This window comes from Dryobates pubescens, chromosome 21, assembly GCF_014839835.1.
Source record: "Dryobates pubescens isolate bDryPub1 chromosome 21, bDryPub1.pri, whole genome shotgun sequence".
Lineage (NCBI taxonomy): Eukaryota > Metazoa > Chordata > Aves > Piciformes > Picidae > Dryobates > Dryobates pubescens.
The window spans coordinates 386029-397022 of record NC_071632.1 but is presented as its reverse complement, the minus strand read 5'-3'; the positions used below and the strand labels follow the sequence as shown (position 1 = coordinate 397022).

The 10994-nt window shown below is 69.0% G+C and overlaps 1 protein-coding gene across 1 annotated transcript in view; it reads left to right on the top strand.

Moving 5' to 3' along the window:
- Positions 1 to 10365: 10365 nt before the first annotated feature.
- STAM (signal transducing adaptor molecule) overlaps positions 10366 to 10994 on the top strand; it is a 53132-nt gene continuing 52503 nt past the window's right edge. The window contains exon 1 of the mRNA XM_054171241.1: positions 10366 to 10538. Within this exon, the coding sequence (XP_054027216.1) occupies positions 10499 to 10538 (40 nt within the window). The 5' untranslated portion in view covers positions 10366 to 10498. The remainder of the gene's footprint in view (positions 10539 to 10994) is intronic.

The following is a 10994-nucleotide window of genomic DNA, read 5'->3' as shown; positions in this document are numbered from 1 at the left end:
ATTCCAGCGCTCACCTGCCGTGCTTGCGGCGCCCTCCTGCCGTGCCTGGGGTGCCCTCCTGCCATGCCTGGGGTGCCCTCCTGCCGTGCTTGCGGCGCTCACCTACCGTGCTTGAGGTGCCCTCCTGCAGTGCTTGCGGCCTTCACCTGCCGTGCTTGGGGTGCCCTCCTGCCGTGCTTGGGGCGCCCTCCTGCCGTGCTTGGGGTGCCCTCCTGCAGTGCTTGGGGTGCCCTCCTGCAGTGCTTGGGGCCCTCACTTGCTGTGCTTGCTGTGCCCTCCTGCCGTGCTTGGGGCGCTCTCCTGCCGTACTTGGGGTGTCCTCCTCCCGTGCTTGGGGCGCCCTCCTGCCTTGCTTGGGGTGCCCTCCTGCAGTGCTTGGGGTGCCCTCCTGCCGTACTTGGGGCCCTCACTTGCTGTGCTTGCTGTGCCCTCCTGCCGTGCTTGGGGCGCTCACCTGCCGTGCTTGGGTTGCCCTCCTCCCATGCTTGGGGCGCTCACATGCCGTGCTTGGGGTGCCCTCCTGCCGTGCTTGGGGCGCTCACCTGACGTTCTTGGGGTGCCCTCCTGCCGTGCTTGGGGCGCTCACCTGCCGTGCTTGCGGCGCTCACGTGCCGTTCTTGGTGCGCCCTCATGCTGTGCTTGGGGCGCTCACCTGCCGTGCTTGGGTTGCCCTCCTCCCATGCTTGGGGCGCTCACATGCCGTGCTTGGGGTGCCCTCCTGCCGTGCTTGTGGCGCTCACCTGCCATGCTTGGGGTGCCCTCCTGCCGTGATTCCAGCGCTCACCTGCCGTGCTTGGGGCGCCCTCCTGCCGTGCCTGGGGTGCCCTCCTGCCATGCCTGGGGTGCCCTCCTGCCGTGCTTGTGGCGCTCACCTACCGTGCTTGAGGTGCCCTCCTGCCGTGCTTGCGGCTTTCACCTGCCGTGCTTGGTTGCCCTCCTGCCGTGCTTGGGGCGCCCTCCTGCCTTGCTTGGGGTGCCCTCCTGCCGTGCTTGGGGTGCCCTCCTGCCGTGCTTGGGGCGCTCTCCTGCCGTACTTGGTGTGCCCTCCTGCCGTGCTTGGGGCGCTCACCTGCCGTGCTTGCGGTGCTCACGTGCCATTCTTGGTGCGCCCTCATGCTGTGCTTGGGGCGCTCACCTGCCGTGCTTGGGTTGCCCTCCTCCCGTGCTTGGGGCGCTCACATGCCGTGCTTGGGGTGCCCTCCTGCCGTGCTTGGGGCGCTCACCTGACGTTCTTGGGGTGCTCTCCTGCTGTGCTTGTGGCGCCCTCCTGCCATGCGTGTGGTGCTCTCCTGCCGTGCTTGCGGCGCCCAGTTGCCGTGCTGGGGGCACCCTCCTGCCGTGCTGGGGGCGCCCTCCTGCCGTGCTGGGGGTGCTCACCTGTGGTGCTTGCGGTGCTCACCTGCCGGGCTTGGGGCGCTCACCTGCCGTGCTTGGAGTGCCCTCCTGCCGTGCTTGGGGCGATCACCTGCTGTGCTTGGGGCGCCCTCCTGCCATGCTTGGGGCACCCACCTGCCGTGCTTGGGGCACCCACCAGCCGTGCTTGGGTCACCCACCAGCTGTGCTTGGGGCGCTCACCTGCGGTGTTTGCGGTGCTCACCTGCCATGCTTGGGGCGCTCACCTGCCTTGCTTGTGGCGCTCACCTGCCGTGCTTGTGGCGCTCACCTGCCGTGCTGGGGGCACCCTCCTGCCGTGCTGGGGGCGCCATTCTGCCGTACTTAGGGCGCCCTTCTGCCGTGCTTGGGGCACTCACCTGCCGTGCTTAGGGTGCCCTCCTGCCGTGCTTGGGACGCTGACCTGCCGTGCGTGGGGCGCCCACCTGCCGTGCTTGGGGCTATCACCAGCCGTGCTTGGGGCTCTCACCAGCCGTGCTTGGGGCGCCCTTCTGCCGTGCTTGGGGCGCTCACCTGCCGTGCTTCCGGTGCTTACCTGCCGTTCTTGGGGTGCCCTCCTGCTGTGCTTGGGGTGCTTACCTGCCGTGCATGGGGTGCCCTGCTGCTGTGCTTGGGGCGCTCACCTGCCGTGCTTGGGGCGCTCACCTGCCATGTTTGGGTTGCCCTCCCGCCGTGCTAGTGGCGCTCACCTCCTGTGCTTGGGTTACCCTCCAGCCATGCTTGCGGCGCTCACCTGCCGTGCTTGGAGTGCCCTCCTGCCGTGCTTGTGGCTCTCTCCTGCTGTGCTTGGGGCGCCCACCTGCCGTGCTTGGGGCGCCATTCTGCCGTGCATGCGGCGACGTCCTGCCGTGCTTGGGGTGCCCTCCTGCCATGGTTGGGGCGCTCACCTGCCGTGCTTGGGGCTCCATTCTGCCTTGCTTGGGGCGCCGTCCTGCCGTGCTTGGGGTGCCCTCCTGCCGTGCTTGGGGCCCTCACCTGCTGTGCTTGCTGTGCCCTCCTGCCGTGCTTGGGGCGCTCTCCTGCCATACTTGGTGCGCCCTCATGCTGTGCTTGGGGCGCTCACCTGCCGTGCTTGGGTTGCCATCCTCCCGTGCTTGGGGCTCTCACATGCCGTGCTTGGGGTGCCCTCCTGCCGTGCTTGGGGCGCTCACCTGATGTTCTTGGGGTGCTCTCCTGCTGTGCTTGTGGCGCCCTCCTGCCATGCGTGTGGTGCTCTCCTGCCGTGCTTGCGGCGCCCAGTTCCCGTGCTGGGGGCACCCTCCAGCCGTGCCTGGGGCTCTCACCAGCTGTGCTTGGGGCGCCCTTCTGCCATGCTTGGGTGCTCACCTGCCGTGCTTGGGGCGCTCACCTGCCGTGCTTCCGGTGCTTACCTGCCGTTCTTGGGGTGCCCTCCTGCTGTGCTTGGGGTGCTTACCTGCCGTGCATGGGGTGCCCTGCTGCTGTGCTTGGGGCGCTCACGTGCCGTGCTTGGGGCGCTCACCTGCCGTGCTTGGGGCGGTCACCTGCCATGTTTGGGTTGCCCTCCCGCCGTGCTAGTGGCGCTCACCTCCTGTGCTTGCGTTACCCTCCTGCCATGCTTGTGGCGCTCACCTGCCGTGCTTGGAGTGCCCTCCTGCCGTGCTTGTGGCTCTCTCCTGCTGTGCTTGGGGCGCCCACCTGCCGTGCTTGGGGCGCCCTCCTGCCATGCTTGGGGTGCCCTTCTGCCGTGCGTGTGGCGCTCACCTGACGTGCTTGGGGCGCCATTCTGCCGTGCATGGAGCGACATCCTGCCGTGCTTGGGGTGCCCTCCTGCTGTGGTTGGGGCACTCACCTGCCATGCTTGGGGCTCCATTCTGCCTTGCTTGGGGCGCCGTCCTGCCGTGCTTGGGGTGCCCTCCTGCCGTGCTTGGGGCCCTCACCTGCTGTGCTTGCTGTGCCCTCCTGACGTGCTTGGGGCGCTCTCCTGCTGTACTTGGGGTGCCCTCCTGCCGTGCTTGCTGCGTTCACCTGCCGTTCTTGGTGCGCCCTCATGCTGTGCTTGGAGCGCTCACCTGATGTTCTTGGGGTGCCCTCTTGCTCTGCTTGTGGCGCCCTCCTGCAGTGCTTGCGGCGCCCAACTGCTGTGCTCGGGGTGCTAACCTGCCGTGCTTGCAGGGCTAACCGGCCGTGCTAGGGGTGCCCTCCTGCTGTGCTTGAGGTGCCAACCTGCCGTGCTTGAGGTGCCCTCCTGCCGTGCTTTGGGCACACTCCTGCCATGCTTGAGGCGCCAACCTGCCGTGCTAGGGGTGCCCACCTGCCGTGCTAGGTGCGCCAACCTGCCGTGCTTGGGGTGCCCTCCTGCCGTGCTTGGGGCGCCAACCTGCCGTGCTTGGGGTGCCCTCCTGCCATGCTTTGGGCACCCTCCTGCCGTGCTTTGGGCACACTCCTGCCGTGCTTGAGGCGCCAACCTGCCGTGCTAGGGGTGCCCACCTGCCGTGCTAGGTGCGCCAACCTGCCGTGCTTGGGGTGCCCTCCTGCCGTGCTTGGGGCGCCAACCTGCCGTGCTTGAGGTGCCCTCCTGCCGTGCTTGGGGCACACTCCTGCCGTGCTTGAGGCGCCAACCTGCCGTGCTAGGGGTGCCCACCTGCCATGCTAGGTGCGCTCACCTGCCGTGCTTGGGGTGCCCTCCTGCCGTGCTTGCAGCGCTTACCTGCCGTGCTTGTGGCGCCCTCCTGCCGTGCTTGGGGCGGTCACCTGCCATGTTTGGGTTGCCCTCCCCCCGTGCTAGTGGCGCTCACCTCCTGTGCTTGGGGTACCCTCCTGCCATGCTTGAGGCGCTCACCTGCCGTGCTTGCGGCGCCCTCCTGCCGTGCTTGGGGCACCCACCAGCCGTGCTTGGGGCACCCACCAGCTGTGCTTGGGGCGCTCACCTGCGGTGTTTGCGGTGCTCACCTGCCATGCTTGGGGCGCTCACCTGCTGTGCTTGCGGCGCTCACCTGCCATGCTTGGGGCGCTCACCTGCCTTGCTTGTGGCGCTCACCTGCCGTGCTTGTGGCGCTCACCTGCCGTGCTGGGGGCACCCTCCTGCCGTGCTGGGGGCACCCTCCTGCCGTACTTAGGGCGCCCTTCTGCCGTGCTTGGGGCACTCACCTGCTGCGCTTTGGGCGCTCACCTGCCGTGCTTGGGGTGCCCTCCAGCTGTGCTTGCAGCACTCTACTCCCGTGCTTGCGGCGCTCACCTGCCGTGCTTAGGGTGCCCTCCTGCCGTGCTTGGGACGCTGACCTGCCGTGCTTGAGATGCCCTCCAGCCATGCTTGCGGCACTCTCCTGCCGTGCTTGCGGCGCTCACCGGCCGTGCTTGGGGCGCCATTCTGCCGTGCTTGCGTCTCCCACCTGTCGTGCTTGGGGTGCCCTCCTGCCGTGCTTGCGGCGCTCACCTGCCGTGCTTGGGATGCCCTCCTGCCGTGCTTGGGGCGCTCACCTGCCGTGCGTGGGGCGCCCACCTGCCGTCCTTGGGGCTCTCACTAGCCGTGCTCGGGGCGCCCTTCTGCCGTGCTTCGGGCGCTCACCTGCCGTGCTTCCGGTGCTCACCTGCCGTTCTTGGGGTGCCCTCCTGCCGTGCTTGTGGCGCTCTCCTGCCATGCTGGGGGCACCCTCCTGCCGTGCTTGGGGCGCCCACCTGCCGTGCTGGGGGCGCCCTTCTGATGTGCTTGGGGAGCTCACCTGATGTCCTTCGGGTGCCCTCCTGCTGTGCTTGCGGCGCTCACCTGACGTGCTTGGGGCACCCTCCCGCCATGCTTGGGGCGCTCACCTGCCATGCTTGGGGTGCCCTCCTGCCGTGCTTGTGGCGCCCTCCTGCTGTGCTGGGGGCGCCATTCTGCCGTACTTGGGGCGCCCTTCTGCCGTGCTTGGGGCACTCACCTGCTGCGCTTTGGGCGCTCACCTGCCGTGCTTGGGGTGCCCTCCAGCCGTGCTTGCGGCGCTCACCGGCCGTGCTTGGGGTGCCATTCTGCCGTGCTTGTGGCGTTCTCCTGCCGTGCTTGTGGCTCCCACCTGTCGTGCTTGGGGTGCCCTCCTGCCGTGCTTGCGACGCTCACCTGCCGGGCTTGGGGTGCCCTCCTGCCGTGCTTGCGGTGCTCACCTGCTGTGCTTGGGGTCCCCTCCTGCCATGCTTACTGCGCTCACCTGACGTGCTTGGGGCATCCTCCTGCCATGCTTGGGGAGCCCTCCTGCTTGCTTGGGGTGCCCTTCTGCCGTGCGTGTGGCGCTCACCTGACGTGCTTGGGGCTCCATTCTGCCGTGCATGGGGCGACGTCCTGCCGTGCTTGGGGTGCCCTCATGCTGTGCTTGGGGCGCTCACCTGCCATGCTTGGGTTGCCCTCCTCCCGTGTTTGGGGCGCTCACATGATGTGCTTGGGGTCCCCTCCTGCTGTGCTTACTGCGCTCACCTGACGTGCTTGGGGCACCCACCTGTCGTGCTTGGGGTGCCCTCCTGCTGTGCTTGGGGAGCCCTCCTGGTTGCTTGGGGTGCCCTTCTGCCGTGCTTGTGGCGCTCACCTGACGTGCTTGGGGCTCCATTCTGCCGTGCATGGTGCGACGTCCTGCCGTGCTTGGGATGCCCTCATGCTGTGCTTGGGGCGCTCACCTGCCATGCTTGGGTTGCCCTCCTCCCGTGCTTGGGGCGCTCACATGATGTGCTTGGGGTGCCCTCCTGACGTGCTTGTGGCGCCCTCCTGCCATGCGTGTGGTGCTCTCCTGCTGTGCTTGCAGCGCCCAGTTGCCGTGCTCGGGGTGCCCTCCTGCCGTGCTGGGGGCACCCTCCTGCCGTGCTGGGGGCGCTCACCTGCGGTGCTTGCTGCGCTCACCTGCCATGCTTGCGGCGCTCACCTGCCGTGTTTGGGGCGCTCACCTGCCGTGCTTGGGGCGCCCTGCTGCCGTGCTTGGGGCGCCCACCTGCTGTGCTTGGGGCGCCCACCTGCCGTGCTTGGGGCGCTCACCTGCTGTGCTTGGGTTGCCCTGCTGCTGTGCTTGCGGCGCTCACCTGGTGTGCTTGGGGTGCCCTCCTGCCGTGCTTGGGGCGCCCTTCTGCCGTGCTTGGGGCGCCCTTCTGCCGTGCTTGGGGCGCTCAGCTGCCGTGCTTGGGGCGCCCTCCTACCGTGATTGTGGGTCTCTCCTGCCGTGCTTGTGGTGCCCAACTGCCGTGCTTGCGGCGCTGACCTGACGTTCTTGGGGTGCCATCCTGCTGTACCTGTGGTGCCCTCCTGCCGTGCTTGTGCCGCTCTCCTGCCGTGCTTTCGGCGCCCACTTGCAGAGCTTGGGGCGCCCTCCTGCTGTGCTTGTGGCGCCCTCCTGCCATGCGTGTGGTGCTCTCCTGCCGTGCTTGCGGCGCCCAGCTCCCGTGCTGGGGGCACCCTCCTGCCATGCTGGGGGCGCCCTCCTGCCGTGCTTGGGGCGCTCACCTGCGGTGCTTGCGTCGCTCACCTGCCGTGCTTGCGGCGGTAACCAGCCGTGCTTGTGGCGCTCACCTGCCGTGTTTGGGGTGCTCACCTGCCGTGCTTGGGGCGCCCACCTGCTGTGCTTGGGGCGCCCACCTGCCGTGCTTGGGGCGCTCACCTGCGGTGTTTGCAGTGCTCACCTGCCGTGCTTGGGGTGCTCACCTGCCTTGCTTGGGGTGCCCTTCTGCCATGCTTGAGGCCCTCACCTGCCGTGCTTGGGCCGCCCTCCTGCCGTGCTTGGGGCTCTCACCTGCCGTGCTTGGTGTGCTCACCTGATGTTCTTGGGGTGCCCTCTTGCTCTGCTTGTGGCGCCCTCCTGCCGTGCTTGGGGCGCCCTTCTGCCGTGCTGGGGGCGCTCAGCTGCCGTGCTTGGGGCGCCCTCCTACCGTGATTGTGGCTGTCTCCTGCCGTGCTTGAGGCGCCAACCTGCCGTGCTTGGGGTGCCCTCCTGCCGTGCTTTGGGCACACTCCTGCTGTGCTTGAGGCGCCAACCTGCCATGCTAGGGGTGCCCTCCTGCCGTGCTAGGTGCGCCAACCTGCTGTTCTTGGTGTGCCCTCCTGACGTGCTTGCGGCGCTCACCTGCCATTCTTGGGGCGCCCTCCTGCCGTGCTTGGGGCGCTTACCTGCCGTGCTTGGGGCGCTCACCTGCCGTGCTTGGGGTGCCTTCCTGCCGTGCCTGCGGCGCTCACGTGCCGTGCTTGGAGTGCCCTACTGCGGTGCTTGGGGCGCTCACCTGCCGTGCTTGGGGCGCCCTCCTACCGTGATTGTGGGTCTCTCCGGCCGTGCTTGTGGTGCCCAACTGCCGTGCTTGCGGCGCTGACCTGATGTTCTTGGGGTGCCCTCCTGCTGTGCCTGTGGTGCCCTCCTGCCGTGCTTGTGCCGCTCTCCTGCCGTGCTTTCGGCGCCCACTTGCAGAGCTTGGGGCGCCCTCCTGCTGTGCTTGTGGCGCCCTCCTGCCATGCGTGTGGTGCTCTCCTGCCGTGCTTGCAGCGCCCAGTTCCCGTGCTGGGGGCACCCTCCTGCCATGCTGGGGGCGCCCTCCTGCCGTGCTGGGGGCGCTCAGCTGCCGTGCTTGGGGTGCCCTCCTGACGCGCTTGGGGTGCTTACCTGCCATGCTTGGGTTGCCCTGCTGCTGTGCTTGCGGCGCTCACCTGGTGTGCTTGGGGTGCCCTCCTGCCGTGCTTGGGGCGCTCTGCTGCCGTGCTTGTGGTGCCCTTCTGCTGTGATTGTGGCTCTGTCGTGCCGTGCTTCCGGCGCCCACCTGCCGTGCTTGCGGCGCTCACCTGACGTTCTTGGGATGCCCTCCTGCTGTGCTTGTGGCGCCACCTGCCGTGCTGCGGGCGCCCACCTGCCGTGCTTGGGGCGCCCTCCTGCCGTGCTGGGGGCTCCCTCCTGCCGTGCTTGGGGTGCCCTCCTGCCGTGCTTGCGGCGCTCACCTGCCGTGCTTGGGGTGCCCTCCTCCCATGCTTGGGGCGCCCTCCTGCCGTGCTTGGGGAGCCCTCCTGCCCTGCTTGCGGCGCCCTCATGCCGTGCTTGGGGCTCTCACCTGTCGTGCTTGGGGCGCTCACCTGCCGTGCTTGGGGTGACCTCCTGCCATGCTTGCAGCGCTCACCTGCCGTGCTTGGGATTCCCTCCTGCCGTGCTTGCAGCGCTCACCTGCCATGCTTGGGGTGCTCTCCTGCTGTGCTTGTGGCGCCCTCCTGCTGTGCTTGTGGCGCTCTCCTGCCCTACTTGCAGTGCTCACCTGCCGTGCTTTGGGTGCCCTCCTGCCGTGATTGGAGTGCCCTCCTGCCGTGCTTGATGCACTCACCTGCCGTGCTTCCAGTGGCAACCTGCCGTGCCTGCGGCACTCACCTGCCGTGCTTGTGGCGCTAATCTATTGTGCTTGGGGTACCCTCCTGCCGTGCTTGGGGCGCCTTCCTGCCGTGCTTGCGGCGCTCACCTGCTGTGCTTGGGGTGCCCTCCTCCGTTCTTGCGGCGCTCACCTGCTGTGCTTGGGGTGCCCTCCTCTGTTCTTGCGGCGCTCACATGCCGTGCTTGTGGCGCTAATCTATCGTGCTTGGGGTGCCCTCCTGCCGTGCTGGGGGCGCGGTCCTGCCGTGCTGGGGGCGCCCTCCTGCCTTGCTTGGGGTGCCCTCCTGCCGTGCTTGCGGCGCTCACCTGCTGTGCTTGGGGTGCCCTCCTCCGTTCTTGCGGCGCTCACATGCCGTGCTTGGTGTGCCCTGCTGCTGTGCTTGTGGCGCCCTCCTGCCATGGTGAGGCGCTCTCCTGCCGTGCTTGCGGTGCCCACCTGCCGTGCTTGGGGCGCCCACTTGCCATGCTTGGGGTGCCTTCCTGCCGTGCTTGGGGTGCCCTCCTGCCGTGCTTGGGGTGCCCTCCTGCCGTGCTTGGGGTGCCCTCCTGCTGTGCTTGGGGCGCTCTCCTGCTGTGCTTGGTGTGCCCTGCTGCTGTGCTTCTGGCGCCATCCTGCCGTGCTTGAGGCGCTCTCCTGCCGTGATTGGGGCACTCACCTGCCGTGATTGGGGCACTCACCTGCCGTGCTTGTGGCGCCCTCCTGCCTTGCTTGGGGCGCCCACCTGCCGTGCTTGGGGCGCTCACCTGACGTGCTTGGGTTGCCCTCCTGCCTTGCTTGGGGCGCTCAACTGACGTGCTTGTGGCGCCCACCTGCCGTGCTTGGGGTGCCCTCCTGCCGTGCTTGTGGCTCTCTCCTGCTGTGATTGGGGCGCCAGTCTGCTGTGCATGGGGCGACGTCCTGCCGTGCTCGGGGTGCCCTCCTGCCGTGCTTGGGGCGCTCACCTGCTGGGCTTGGTGTGCCCTCCTGACGTGCTTGGGGTGCCCTCCTGCCGTGCTAGGGGCGCTCACCTGACGTTGTTGGGGTGCTCTCCTGCTGTGCTTGTGTCGCCGTCCTGCTATGATTGGGGCGCCCTCCTGCCGTGCTTGATGCACTCACCTGCCGTGCTTGGGTCGCCCTCCTGCCGTGCTTGGGGCTCTCACCTGCTGTGCTTGGGGCACTCACCTGCTGTGCTTGGGGCGCTCACCTGCCGTGCTTGCGGTGCTCACCTGCCGTGCTTGGGGCGCCCTTCTGCCGTGCTTGTGGCGCCCACCTGCCGTGCTTGTGGCGCCCACCTGCCGTGCTGCGGGCGCCCACCTGCCGTGCTTGGGGTGCCCTCCTGCTGTGCTTGTGGCGCCCTCCTGCCGTGCTTGTGGCGCCCTCCTGCCGTGCTTGGGGCGCTCACCTGCCGTGCTTGGGGCGCCCTCCTGCCGTGCTTGGGGTGCCCTCCTGCCGTGCTTGGGGCGCCCTCCTGCCGTGCTTGGGGTGCCCACCTGCCGTGCTTGCGGCGCTCACCTGCCGTGCTTGCGGCGCTCACCTGCCGTGCTTGGGGTGCCCACCTGCCGTGCTTGCGGCGCTCACCTGCCGTGCTTGGGGTGCCCTCCTACCGTGCTTGCGGTGCTCACCGGCCGGCCGCGGCGCTCCCCGCGGGCCCTGCCTCGCGCTCCCGGCATGCCGCGCGGGGGGCTGGCTGCCGGCCTGGGAGGAGGCGGCGGAGGTACCCGGCCGGGCGGGAGGAGGAGCTGCTGCCCCTCGCCGCCGCCTGCTCGCTCCGCCGCCGCGCTGCCGGGAGGGGTGGCCGCGCCGCCCCCCCTGCCCCGCGATGCCGCTTTTCGCTACCAACCCCTTCGACCAGGATGTGGGTGAGTGGCTCCCGCAGCGGCCTGGCCGGGCCTGGTCCTCTGCCCCGGTCTTTCCCTGGGGTAACCCCGCGGCCGGCCCTCTCTCCGACCCCGCTCCCCCCGCTCACAGCCCCCGGCTGCTGGGGCCCGGCCGGCCTCGCGTGTCGGGGGCGGCCGCCGCGGGCAGGCGATGCCGGCCGCCGTGGTCTGGCGGGGAGCAGCCGGGCCGGGGGCGCCTCCCGGGGCTGTCGGCGGCTGCGGCCTGGTCGGTGACAGCGCGGAGCGGCGGGAGCTGCTGTAGGCCCTGGCTAGCAAAGCGGGGCTGTGAGAGGCGGTCTGGCCTGCGGCGTGGCAGAGCTTGTGCGGTCTGGAAGGATGGAAATAGAAAGCACCGTCTGCAGCTGCTTCATGAGAAAATTGTTAAAGCGTTTCGCGTTCGGTGCTTGAAAGGGAATTCCTGGGGGAGCTTACTTTCTC